Source organism: Pholis gunnellus, assembly GCF_910591455.1.
Source record: "Pholis gunnellus genome assembly, chromosome: 18".
In the NCBI taxonomy this organism is placed as follows: domain Eukaryota; kingdom Metazoa; phylum Chordata; class Actinopteri; order Perciformes; family Pholidae; genus Pholis; species Pholis gunnellus.
In genome coordinates, this window is record NC_136545.1 from 20,347,312 (window position 1) to 20,361,786 (window position 14,475).

The 14,475-nt window shown below is 38.1% G+C and overlaps 1 protein-coding gene across 1 annotated transcript; it reads right to left on the minus strand.

Moving 5' to 3' along the window:
* Window positions 1–3,123: 3,123 nt before the first annotated feature.
* il1b (interleukin 1, beta) lies at window positions 3,124–9,025 on the minus strand. Its single transcript, XM_079179322.1, has 6 exons — window positions 8,987–9,025; window positions 7,376–7,427; window positions 6,417–6,606; window positions 4,474–4,650; window positions 3,864–3,994; window positions 3,124–3,580 (listed from the first exon to the last, which is right to left on the minus strand). The coding sequence occupies exons 1-6, from the start codon at window positions 9,019–9,021 to the stop codon at window positions 3,365–3,367; spliced, it is 801 nt and encodes a 266-aa protein (XP_079035448.1). The 5' UTR covers window positions 9,022–9,025; the 3' UTR covers window positions 3,124–3,364.
* Window positions 9,026–14,475: the final 5,450 nt, after the last annotated feature.

Here is a 14,475-nt window from a genome sequence, read left to right on the forward strand (position 1 = left end):
ATCGCTGACTTCTATAAGTGTGTGTGTGTGTGTGTGTGTGTCGGGCCCTCAAGCAGTGGAGGTACTCGGATCCTTTACTTAAAGGAACAGTGTGTAACGTTTAGTGGGATTAATTGGTAATGAAATACAATATTCAGAACTATGTATAAATACCTGAAACTAAGAATAGTAGTGTTTACGTTAGCTTAGAGAAACACTTTGATATCGTAGGGAGCGGGTCGTCTTCCACGAAGTCCGCCATCTTGCACCGTCATGTTTCTACGGCAGCCCAGAACAGACAAACTTCATCCTGACGTTATCTGAAGGATCGGATGAGTTCATAAAGATCGTAGTATTGATGAGCCTCGAGGTTTATGTTTGTATTTCCTTTATTATCACGCTGCATCTGTTCTGCTGTTGGGCTGAGCGCCTCCAACATCACACACACACACACACACATGGACACATGGACGGACACACACATAGACACACACACGTGAAGTGAAGGATACTCGAGTTTTACGTGCAATAAAATATTTGTGAGTAAAAAGCCAATACTTCAGCAATACATCGGTGAACATGTAAACAAAAGTGAAACCTAATTCAATCGCCCACCTGGCTGAGACGAAGCAGCCGAGGACAGAGGATAGGAGGACAGAGGATAGAAGGACAGAGGATAGGAGGACAGAGGATACGAGGACAGAGGATAGAAGGACAGAGGATAGGAGGACAGAGGATACGAGGACAGAGGATAGGAGGACAGAGGATAGGAGGACAGAGGATAGAAGGACAGAGGGACAGACTGATACTGAAGGATGTCTTTGTTCTTCATTCTTTATAAACTTCACTCAGTGTTATTTATTTTATTAACATTTTACATTTAAGTGACGTAGAGACGCCGTACACGTCTCTGGTAGAGACCTGTCAATCACATTAAGCCCCGCCCTAAAGCATCCCCTGCTTTATGGTCTGTGTGACTCTAAATGGACCATCATTTACTAAATGAACATCATGCTGTATTGAAGAAGACTTGAAACTAGAGATTGAGACCATAAACTCATGTTTACAATGTTTACTGAGGTAATAAATCAAGAGAGAAGTAGAGTCATTTTCTCATAGACTTCTATACAACCAAACTTCTTTTAGCAACTAATTTCTCATAATTTTGACCTTTTTTTTATACATTTTACTTCATCAAATAACTTTGACTTTTCATTTCATAAATTGTGATTTTTATTCAATAAATTTGACTTTTTATCTCAGAATGTTGTGCTTTTTATTGCAGAAGTATTTATTGTTAATCTCAAGATGGAAATCGAACCTCGTACATCTGAGAGTTCTTTACACGTTGAAGTCAATTCTGCTATCTGAATGCATCAGATTCAAGAGATTATTACGTAATAGTGATGTTTAGAACACTATTTGCTGCCATCATGTGCGTGTATTTGGGTTAAAGTGTTAATGTGCAGCAACAAAGGAGACAATCAGGTTGAAGAATAAGAAATGCACAGAGACCGAAGGAGAGAATCTGCAGAGGATGATGGGGGGGGGGGAGGTGTACGAGAGGAACCCATGTCTGTCTGAAGCAGAGAAACAGAGAAACAGGGGCAGCGGCGGCGGGGAGGATCCTACGGTAGAAGGGAAAGCATGATCCCGCTGTGAGGCCGAGCTGCTGCTGGGGCTATATTTAGCTTCTGTTGCCATGTGCCGGGAATGTGCATGGCAGAGAGAGACACACACACACACACACACACACACACAATAGGTTTAGTACCGGGCATGCACTCCTGCACATGGGAGTGTGTGTGTGTGCAGTTTCAGGGCTGTGAGTTTTTCTCGTAATTTCAGATCGTCAGCATGCAGAGTTTACACACACACACACACACACACACACACACACACACACACACACACACACACACACACACACACACACACACACACACACACACACACACACACACACACACACACACAGTGTGTCCCTCTTGCTCACACATACTGACACGTGATTATTCTTTTCATCACTATAACTCGAGGAATGGGGGTTTGTGAAGGTTTTCGTGTGTCCATAAATTATAAAAGCTGCAGAAGATGAATTGAACCTTTGATGCGTCCTGCAGGACGGAGCCTCGTGCATGCTCCGACAAGCCCCCCCCCCCCCCTCTTCACTTGACCTCGTCGGTTTCCACTTTTCTGCCCACTTTAAAGTTAAATGCACATCGCTCCGTAATCTGCGTTACGCACCCACGACGCAGCGCGGAGCCTCGGAGCCTCGCAGCGCCTCTGATTGGTGGGGAGGTCGAGGCGGAGGAGACAGCCCGAGGTGTCGCCATGCAAACCCGAGCCGGCTGCACCAATGAGCGGGGAGTCCACGTCCTCTCAGCCGCCTCCGATTGGCCGGACTTTCTTTTTGGCTGTTTCTGTTTGTTTTTTTGGTGAAGTGCAGATTGACATTTAATTTGGACCGTGCTGTGAATTTCAGATTACAGGCCGTTGTACATACATATCATTTATAATAACGTTATTCATGTTTCTCTGATATGTAACTGAATGATATTCTGACTTTTTATTTCAGAAATTGTGATTTTTTTATCTCAAGAATCTGGCTTTTTTTCTCATAATTTAGATTTTTCTTTTCATCTTAACATTTTGACTTGTTTTTTGATATTTTGGCTTTGAGCTGATAACTTTGACTTTTAATCTGATAATTATGATTTTATATCTAAAGAATGTGGCTTTAATCTCATAGTTTTGACTTTGTATCTCATGACTTTGAATTTCTACATTTTTATTTTCATCTGTGAGTTGTTTACACACAATCTGAATTTATCACACGTTAACATTATTTGATGACATCATTAAACTGCGTTATTTGATGCATCGGTGTGACAATTTGTTGCAACATATGATTTGTAAAAACAAAGATTAACATGTCGTTTGTATCCTTCATGGAAACACTTTTAATAAAGTACGAGAGTACATGAACACACCTAAAATATATAAATATTCATATTGATGAAACACATTACACATTTAAACTTGGTTTAATTGTTTCATGTCGGTTTCAACAAAACAGAACACACACGAGATTTATAGTAATTATGGAAACAAATTTAACTTTATTTACAATAATAAGCGAAAACATTTTGAGGAATATCCTGTTACAACTTTCTCTTTCAAAGGAGATAAATTAATTTAGTACAAAACATTTTGTCAGTGAGTAAAAATGTTATAAAGTCAAACTATTGTTAGTGGATTATTGAAGACAGGACGGAGGGAACGTTAGCAGACAGTTGCTCCATCTGCTGGTGAAGCAGAATAAAGGTCAAATATAAACCAGCATCTTTCTGGAAACATTCAAACTGTACTACAGCAACGTGTTTTAATTTTCTTTGAAGTAGGTGAGGCGTTGGGCAGCGTCCACTTTACACATCTCCACCGGCTGGTTTTCACCCTCACAGGAGGTGCTGATGAACCAGCCGCCACACTTAACGGACTCGAACGTGTTCAGAGAGACTCCCTCGGTTTTCTTGTAGAAGAGGAACCGGTCCATGTCTTCATCGGCGCTGATGTTTAGTAACTTTTGCTTACAGCATTCCTGACACAACACAGAAAATACATCTTAGTCATTATTTGATGTATGAAAGCACAGTTCTAACAGTAAAAGGGGGAAAAAACAAAGAGATGAAATGTTATTCATTATTAACTAAATGTTCATGATGAGTCAGACTTATGATAAAAAGTCAGAAATATGAGATTTAAGTTAGAATATGAGATAAAAGTCGGTCAGTCATAACAGTCAGAGTGTGTGTGTGTGTGTGTGTGTGTGTGTGTGTGTGTGTATGTGTGTGTGTGTGTGTGTGTGTGTGTGTGTGTATTACCTCCAGCTTCAGCACGGCTTTTCCGTCCTCCATGGAGCAGCAGATGTGCTGGTTGTTGCTGAGGGACAGGAGGACGGTCAGACTGTCTCCAGGTGAGACGCTCGGGAGGTACTTCGCCACTTTAAAACTCACTGATGAGGGAAAACAGAGAGGACAGAGTTTGTTTTGATACTCGAGTCTTTTACTTCAGTAAAAGTAGAAATACCAGCCGAAAATACTCCGTTATGACAAGCATTCAATATGTCACTTTAGTAAAAGTACAAAAGTATTATCAGTCAAATATACCACAAAGATCAAATGTTATGGTACTCATCATGGAGAATGACACATGTTTTATTATATTATTCTGTTTTTATCACTTATAAATCCATATAAGAGTATTTCAATGTTGTAGTTCGTCAATGTGGAGCCACTTTTAGATACTTTGTATACTACTGGGTAGGTTAGTAGTACAGTACTGCATCACATCATCAAAGTACATCACGTTTCTGTAAAAATGTATCAAATAAATGTAGTAATAAGTACAATATGTCCTTCTGAAATGTTGTAAAAAGTCTCAGAGACTGGAAATACTCAAGTGAAGTACATTTAGAAATAGTTTTTGAGGTACCTTTGCGTTCAGTGTTTCCTCCCTTCAGAGTGATGGCCTGTAGTTTTATGTCTCCAGATGTTTGGACGATATCTTTCTGTGAAATGTCACACAGAGTGCAAACCTCCTCGCTGCTCATACGCAGGAATCTCCTCTTCAGGTCCGCAGACGAGCGCTCGGTCATCGTGATGATTGTTTCTGTGGAGAAACATGATGGAGGCCAATGAGAACCGAGCGTCTTATAGAAAGCTGAAGTCATCGCATCCAGGCTACAAAAAGAAGCCCGTCCGTCTATCATCCATCCATTGCTCCATCAATCCATCCATCCATCCATCTGTCCATCTATCCATCTATCATCCATCTATCCATCTATCCATCCATCCATCTGTCCATCCATCTATCTATCATCCATCTATCTATCATCCATCTATCTATCATCCATCTATCTATCATCCATCTATCTATCATCCATCTATCCATCCATCCATCTGTCCATCCATCTATCTATCATCCATCTATCTATCATCCATCTATCTATCATCCATCTATCCATCCATCCATCTGTCCATCCATCTATCTATCATCCATCTATCTATCATCCATCTATCTATCATCCATCTATCTATCATCCATCTATCCATCCATCCATCTGTCCATCCATATATCTATCATCCATCTATCTATCATCCATCTATCCATCCATCCATCTGTCCATCCATCTATCTATCATCCATCTATCCATCCATCCATCCATCCATCCATTGCTCCATCAATCCATCTATCCATCCATCCATCTATACATCCATCTATCCATCCATCTATCCATCTATCCATCTATCCATCTATCCATCCATCCACCCATCTATACATCCATCTATCATCCATCTATCCATCTATCCATCCATCCATCCATCTATCCATCTATCCATCCATCTATTATCCATCTATCCATCTATCCATCTATCTATTATCCGTCTATCCATCCATCCATCCATCCATCCATCCATCCATCTATCCATCCATCTATCCATCCATCCATCCATCCATCCATCCATCCATCTATACATCCATCTATCCATCCATCTATCCATCTATCCATCTATCTATTATCCATCCATCCATCATCCATCCATCCATCCATCCATCCATACATCCATCTATCCATCCATCCATCCATCAGACCCTGCCGCCAGTAGAATGAGAGGTTTTCTGAAGAGACTCTGATGATCGTAAACACTACCACCTTTATCTACAGGGGTCGCCAAAATTGAAAGTTTCGTGTAGTAGTTTTAAAGATCCAGACTGTAGTAATGGCGACATCTAGTGGTGAGTTTTCAGATTGCAACCAACTGAAACTTCTACAGTGTGCCAAGCGACTCCGGTGGGCGATACGAAAAACGGGAATGTCCCTCTAGAGACAGTTTTTTGTTTGTTTGTTTGTTCATTCTTATTTTCAGGTGATTAGGCACGAAATAAAACATACTTATTAATAATATATTCCACTTCTGCCAATAAATACCACACACTGTATCTTTCAGTATAATTTTGAAAACAGGTCTTTTACTTGTAACGGACTATTTCTACACTGTGGCATTACTACTTTTACTTAAAGGTGCTAGATTTGTATTTCTCCTTGCTTTTGTTGACAAAAGCCGGGCCTGCTGCGCTGTTAGCACAGTTAGCTGTTAGCCGTCGCCATGTTGAGAGCCGTGTGGAGGCAATCAAAATGCTCTGAATTTCGAGTTCTGCACCTTTTAGGTGAAAGATCTGAATACTTTCCACCTCCGCCCTCATCACACAGAATCGCCTCTTCTTTTGAGCCGTTGGCGTTTAACCCGTCAAAAGTCAATGGGATATTCAATGAGGTTTTTCTTACTCTTGGAGCCAACGGTTCTGGCTACACTTCGGCTCTGGATAACGTTTAATGATGTAAAAAAACAGCGCGTCCCGTTGCCGTTACCCACCGGTCACCAGGCTCTCCATGATGGCGCTGCAGAGCTCGCCATTGCTGAGCCCCCGGCCACAGCGAGTTAGAGCGCCATTCATCCTGTTCACCGCCATCAGCAGGGTGGTGACAGACTTCAGCGTTATTGGGTTGCGGGAAACCACCAGATCCAGTCCCTCGTGGAGTCTGATGATCTCCTCCTGAACCTCCTGCACACACACACACACACACACACACACACATAGAATAGAAACCATCACATCATGTAGATTCTTCCCCTAATCTGAGTCACAAAGTTTGTGATGACTCTTCCACATATCGTGTATTTTGACTCTTGCATATACACACTTCTATTCTGTGCAAACTGTAAACCATTAACCTCACATACATTTAGACTGTTGCGTGATGTATAATCTCTCTAATCACATATTAAATATTTTAAATATAATGTTTTTGAACCAGGAACTTCAGTATTTGGATGAAGTATCGAGTTAAAAGTAAGAGGTGTATCAGATTAAGTAGTGTGGTGGATAAAATCCTTTAATGCTAATAATAAAAAGTATTTTAATGTTAAAATAAAGACTACTGAAAATCAGAGGTTGTCTTTTTAGTATTTATTCTCTGCGCAGAGAAGCTTCAATCATCACAACAGAACGCGTACAGTCTCAGTGAGGAAGTGTAAAGTGAACAAGCTTTTCTTTATGCAGAAGCATATTTAATCATTATTTATGTAAATATAAGATCAGCAGACGCCCGGTATTAAAGGACATGACCTCGATCCCTATTAAAGACATTTAGTGTATTCATACAAACATTCTCATCTCACATACATATATTCTTTATAATATCAGATAAGGACATCTGAAAGTTAGAATACATGAGAGAGCGAAAATGTAGGAATATGAGAGTGAAAATACATGAGCGATAGTGAATTCAGTTTTGCATATTCTCGAATAAATATATAATATATCGTCTTACCGTCATGATAAAGCAGCGGGATTCACATTCGGTCTCGTCTGAGTCGGATGAGCTGAAATAGAAAACGGATAAATATTAAAGAAATACCGTAAACATAAATGTTCTTAATAAGCAGTTACAAGGCTTCTGTTTACCTCGCCCAATTCCCAGCAGTGGAAGAAGTATTCAGATGCTTTACTTCAGCAAAAGTACTAGTTTAATCTACATCAATGCATCATATTCTATGAGATCATCATACGTTTATCTCTGTCCTGTGAGAACCTCGTATCTCTAAAAAGCCTGTTTTCAGTTTTGTGATGATGCATTTTATATCTGATCCAAGAGCCTTTTTAAAAGAGTTTATTTAGCTGAATAGGTAGTAAACATTCAACATCAACACATAAAGGAACACTTCATCCTTCAGTTTATCACAAACATTCAACATCAACACATAAAGGAACACTTCATCCTTCAGTTTATCACAAACATTCAACATCAACACATAAAGGAACACTTCATCCTTCAGTTTATCACAAACATTCAACATCAACACATAAAGAAACACTTCATCCTTCAGTTTATCACAAACATTCAACATCAACACATAAAGGAACACTTCATCCTTCAGTTTATCACAAACATTCAACATCAACACATAAAGGAACACTTCATCCTTCAGTTTATCACAAACATTCAACATCAACACATAAAGGAACACTTCATCCTTCAGTTTATCACAAACATTCAACATCAACACATAAAGGAACACTTCATCCTTCAGTTTATCACAAACATTCAACATCAACACATAAAGGAACACTTCATCCTTCAGTTTATCACAAACATTCAACATCAACACATAAAGGAACACTTCATCCTTCAGTTTATCACAAACATTCAACATCAACACATAAAGAAACACTTCATCCTTCAGTTTATCACAAACATTCAACATCAACACATAAAGAAACACTTCATCCTTCAGTTTATCACAAACATTCAACATCAACACATAAAGGAACACTTCATCCTTCAGTTTATCACAAACATTCAACATCAACACATAAAGAAACACTTCATCCTTCAGTTTATCACAAACATTCAACATCAACACATAAAGGAACACTTCATCCTTCAGTCATCACAAAAAAAACTGTCATCTGAGAAGAAACTAAAGCTCTCAGACAAATGTAGTGAAGTAAAAAGTACAATATGTACCTCTGAGATGTAGTGGAGGAGAAGTATAAAGTAGCAGAACATGAAAATACACAAGTAAAGTACCTTTTTTTTCCCATTGCTATTTGTGTAAATGTACATTCCACCGCTGCCAGTTGTCCCAGTTTTTCATCATGTTGTGTTCAGTAACACTTGTTAGTGAGAAGTGAAACAGACCGACAGACCGCTGTTTCCGTTTTGGACACATTCACTCTCAGTGTAACGCTGCTTTGACAAATATCTTTAGTGGAACTCAAGTTCACTAAAATACGTCTCTTTATGCTCTCAGCTTACCTCAATACTTCAACTATTTACTTAAAAATCACATTTTATTTTCAGGCTTTTCTTTTGTAATCTTGATATTTCCAATCAGGCATTTTAAAGAAAATAATGTAAGTTTAGGCACAAAGAACTCACCTGTCTAAAGCTTGAGATAGATCAAAGTCGCTCATTGTCTTGATGTGTTAAAGAAGGCTTGAATATGAGAAGCCAGTGATATCGCTGAAGCTTCCAGTTGATAGCCACGTCCCACCAGCAGGCTGAATGAGCTCCTCAGTCCCAGCGTCTCTCTTTTCACAGCTTCTCAGCTTCCTGATAGTAGGTTGTGGCTTCACACACACAAACACACACACACACACACACACACACACGATGACATCAGGAACCACATGAAGGGAACACTTTCCCCGGGGCAGATGGAACAAAATACCTTCCACTCATTTCTGGCCAATGCGGATTAACAAAACAAGTCAAACCTGTTGTGATGTTGTGACACGAGACAATAACGAGACAGATTAGTCTGTTATCTATGAGAGGAAATAATAAAGTTCCTGTTCCTAATCTGGCAATTTGCATGTAATCCGATGTATGGTGGTCCAACTTTTATCCAGTAGTTTATTTAATTACAAATTAATTTTCATGTAATGCTACTTTCTACTTCTCCTCCACTACATCTCAGAGGTACATAATGTACGTTTTAATACATCTCAGAGGTACACAATGTACTTTTTACTACATCTCAGAGGTACATAATGTACTTTTTACTACATCTCAGAGGTACATAATGTACATTTTACTACATTTGTCTGACAGCTTTAATTTCTTCTCAGATGATTTTTCTTCCCCTTCCTGTTCAGGTGAAACCACGCATCACTTTTATTAGAGGAGTTCATTTCTCCTTTAAAAAGCTATCTCATAAACAGTATACTGTGTAACATCATGTTGTCTTTACACTCGACTGTTTTCCTTTTTTTATTCCCACGTTACGCCACAACGATGTAAATATTCCAGCTCGTCCTTTTAGACACGTTTAGCTCGATGTCGTCGGTGGTGGTGCACACTTTTGGAACCTAAAATGAGGCTTTATGGGTTTAAACAATGTTTGAAATGCTTTTCTCTTGTTTGCAGAAAATGATTGTTTTTAATGAAACAGTTCAGACGTTTTACATTCAGCTTGCTGCTCTCAGAGACTCACTGCTGCAGGTGATGATTTGAGGTTTTGAGGTTTTGATGTATTGAGGTTTTGTTTTGAACCCTAACCCTAACCCTAACCCAGTAAACTTCTTTAACACAGAAAAAACTTTCCCCACATCGTCCAGTTTCAAGGCAGGAGGTTAGTTAGTTGAGGGGGGAGTGAAATTGTAAAAAAAACATGTTGTATAGCGCCGTCACAGATACAAACAGACAAACCGCCTTTTGATGGGAAATGTTGTGGTGACAAAGAAAAGACCCAGCGAACACGAGCTAACTGTTTGCCGACCCGTCGGGGATTTATTCACCCTGTTGTACTTTAAGTATTTCAGTTTTCTGCTGTTCTACGAAGTCTCAGAGAGAAATATTGTACTTTTTACTCCACTACATTTTAGTGACTTTGCAGATTCTGATTATTAATAAAAGATATAAATTCAGACTCGGTGTCAAATGCCCCAGAAAGAGATGACTCACATCTCTGACCTTCTTCTGTTCCTGCTGAGGTTAACAGCGACAGTGATTATATTAGTACATTCTTTGGAATATGATGTCATCTTCAAGATGCCACGGCATCTTAAGTGAGCCCCCACCTCTGCATTTTAACCACTACAAGCATGAGGGGGAGGGGGGGAAACACACCGCGGTGTAGTTTCCACGACAGGAAATTCAACACTGTGTGTGCAGCTGCGTAATGGTAAAATATGTATTAAGTATAATAATGGTAAAATATATTTTAGTATCTTGGGATGTTTTGAAAGATGTTGTTCTACTGATGGGAAAGTACAGAGATACAGGAAAAGATCACTGCAGTCCTACAGAGGTATTTAATTAGTTCATGAAACCAATGTCCTATCTTCCAAGGTTGTTCATATGCACACACAAGAAGAAGATGAAAGGAAACATTGTTTCTGACCTCTGTATGAAACTGACTCCCAGTTGAACGCACCTGGAAGACTCAAAATAATGAGCGGAACAAATCAACCTTTGTCCAAAAGCCTATACTCCCTTTTCCTTTCCTATGAGGTAACTAAAGGCGTGATTTCTTGTATGCATAAAATATGATGTGCCTTGTACTTCGTTGACAGTGGTTTGCACAGTTCACTGAGATACGTGTCTGTGTGTCCACTCTCCTGCTTGCAAGCATTAAATTGACTCTTACTACTTTGAGCATTCATCAGACTCTGTTTATTTAATCAACTCTTATCCCGCATCTACATAGAAATATTCCACAACAGCTGTTAGTTGATGACTCATTTCTCATGTGTTACATCATCAATATGAGCATAATGACTCACAGGTGCACTAAAGCAAAATAAAAAATATATCATTAAATAATGATAATTTTTAACATTATAATAATTATATAATTATTGTAATTCTTATATATATATACATGACTCGCCTTTATGTCCCAGAGTCGAGGGACGAGGGGCCGTCTGTCCTGAACACACGCTTCTGGATTGTTGCTATAAAATGTACGTAATTGAATGTGTTTCTGGTAATAACAGATTGTGTTTGGACTAATATAAGCAAATAGATGTATCAAATAGAAGTGCAGCATTTCAAAGTCTTTATTGTAGCAGGAGATGAATGACAGACCAGTAGTACTACACAACATACTGACCTACATAGTTATCTGACAAGAAGCCGAACACTGCTGTGGCAGGAAGTGGTGCCGGTGGAGCACGCCGTACGCAGAGAAAGGCACGTTGTTGTTGAATGCACATGAAAGAGAGGCGACTCTGTCACTGTTAAGATTGTCAAGCCAGCTGTGTGTAACACAGCGACCAAAAGCCGACAACATTGTGAGAATCGTGAAGCTTCTTCAGAACCACGTCTCCACCTTGTCCTCTAAACCTGGAAAAACTGATTTTTATTTACACACCCAGCAGTCACAGAGCAGCGCGATGGTTCACAGTTGTGTTGTGTTTGTGTCACCTGTTGATTGTACAATGTTCTCTCTCTTTGAGCTCTGCTTTTGGTCTCCACCACCAAAAACATCGGGAAGAATCTGTCTCTTTATCGGCTCAATGCTCCACTATGTTCACCAGCGAGTCTCCACCTGAGTCTGTCTGCTGTGTGCTGCTGAGCAGGGAGTGAACAGCGAGTTTTAACCGCATATTCTCTGTACACAATGGTGTGAGAACCAGAAGAGTAACCCCTGTGGGGTCGAACAAACCAAAACAATAATCTGAGGGAAGCGGTTTTGTCTCTTGGAGCGTCGCCCTTTCACTCAGTCACTTGATCCGTGACTGATACCAACAGTCCAAAACTCATCTTCTGCTTTCATACTGACACCGGCCCAGCGGTGGAGGAAGTAGTCCGATTCTTTACCGAAGTAACAGTATTAATCAATGAATAATTAATTCAACATGAAGTTACAAGTTAAAGTACGTCAGTATAATCAGTAAAATGTAATTAAAGTACTCAAACTGTGGCTGTTGTACTATTATATCATCTATCATTAGATTAGATTATTACTCATGCATTCATGTAAAAGCAGGATTTTACTGTTTTCTCTATTAATCCATTGATTTGTGAAAATAGTGAGAAAAGGCGTCAAACATAACCCCGAGAACATTCTGAAGCTGGAACCATGAAACCGTTCTAAAAGAAAACCTATGTAGATCATTAAAACAGCTGTTATTTATAAGCTGCTCATCTGTATGGTGTAAAAATCTTACTTTGTAAAGTAACTTAAGCTTTCAGATAAATTTAGTGCCGGAAAACGTACAATATATCCGTCCGGTATGTAGTGGGGCAGAAGTATAAAGTGACACTAATACTGCGAGTGGATTTAGTTATACTCCATCACAAACACCACAACTGTCAACGCACAACATCTCCTTATTGCACCCAAAATGTTATTACTCATACTCAGATTGAGAAAATGTGTTTTTAGGGCCTTTTAAATGAAATTATGAAGAAATATAAACCCAGCAGTATATCTACACCTTTAATTTAGGGTTTAAAAAAGAGCAATCCAATGATTTATAAAGTCAGAGAGAGACAGGTTAGACTGATAATAGTCCGTTATTGATCATCTTTACTATTTACATTTGGTTTTATTTGCACTCTATACTATATATATTTTCACTCTTTCCCATTTGTTTGTACTGCAGCTGCTGCACAACAATGTCCCTCTTCATAAAGTTTGATCTTTTTTTGGATCATTCTCCAAAAACACTTTCTTCTTACTCCCAAAACTTTATTGACGTTCCAAACAGTTATACCAAAAAAAAGATTTTATTTTATTTAACCGGAAAAAAGTAAAAAAAAAAAAAAAAAGATCATGATGTTTTATTGGGGGGGAAAAAGTAGAAAAAAAAAATAGAGCTACTTCTAATCTCTATTTTTTTTTTTTACTTTTTTCCGGTTAAATAAAATAAAATAATTTAAAAAAAACATCATGATCTTTTCTTTTTTTTTACTTTTATCCGGTTAAATATAATAATAATAATAAAAAAAACATCATAATCTTTTTTTTTTTGTTGGGTGGATTTCTTTTTTTTATTTTGCTGGGCGGAATGGGCTTCCATACCATACAGTTCCAAATCAGAACAGCAACAAAAACACAATCTACACCCACGTAGGTTTACTCAACAACGAGGAATAAAATGTCGCATTGTAACATGGCAAATAAATAATACATATCTCTAGGCAATACCTACATATGTACATGTGTAGTAGCGTACACAACTATTTAAAAAAAAAAAATCAGTTACAACATACAAGTTCACAAGTCACCTGTCACTGCAGACTAAAAGCAGAAGTGGGGCACCAGTGGCTGGCTGCTTTCTCTCAATTCTACATTTGCTAAGTTGATAATGTTCCGCTTGTGTTAACATGTTGGAAATGTAAAACAAACACACAGTACAACACCATTATTATGTACTCAGTGTTTAAACATGTACTTTAATGTAACACCTTTGTCTTCCTCTATTATATATTCATGGAAGAAATAAAAGTCTGATATTAACCGATATATTGGTATCAGCTTAAAAAATCCCAAATTGGCAAAATGGTTACCACATTTTTTAAATAAAGTCTATAAAATAAAATGAAATAAAACGTTGACTTGGAGATCAATTAAGTGTTATCTTACATTTAAAATTCAATACAATATATGCAATAATAAATAGATATAAATAGATCAAATAAAATATATTTATATACATATATCATATTAAATTAGTATAGTATTGGGTAAACTGTCACGTTTTTGTGGGGTCTCTATACTGGATATACTATCATATTCATTTAGTAAATTCGAATTTAGTGTTTAATTTAATGACGTTCTATATCGCATTGATATGATATTAAATTAGTACACTAGTACATTTGTTATAATATATAAAAAATATTATGAAATATAAGATAATATAATACATTTCAATATAATAGTTTATTTTTTAAATAACAGTATCCTTTGGAAT

What these genes read in the sequence shown, in the direction of transcription:
- il1b (XM_079179322.1), bottom strand. Translation starts at nt 9,021, where the DNA reads ATGAGCGACTTTGATCTATCTCAAGCTTTAGACAG. An exon ending in CTATCTCAAGCTTTAGACAG is followed by an intron (nt 7,428 to 8,986) that starts GTGAGTTCTTTG and finishes TTTCTATTTCAG; the next exon opens with CTCATCCGACTCAGACGAGA. An exon ending in AGGAAACACTGAACGCAAAG is followed by an intron (nt 3,995 to 4,473) that starts GTACCTCAAAAA and finishes TTCCCTCATCAG; the next exon opens with TGAGTTTTAAAGTGGCGAAG.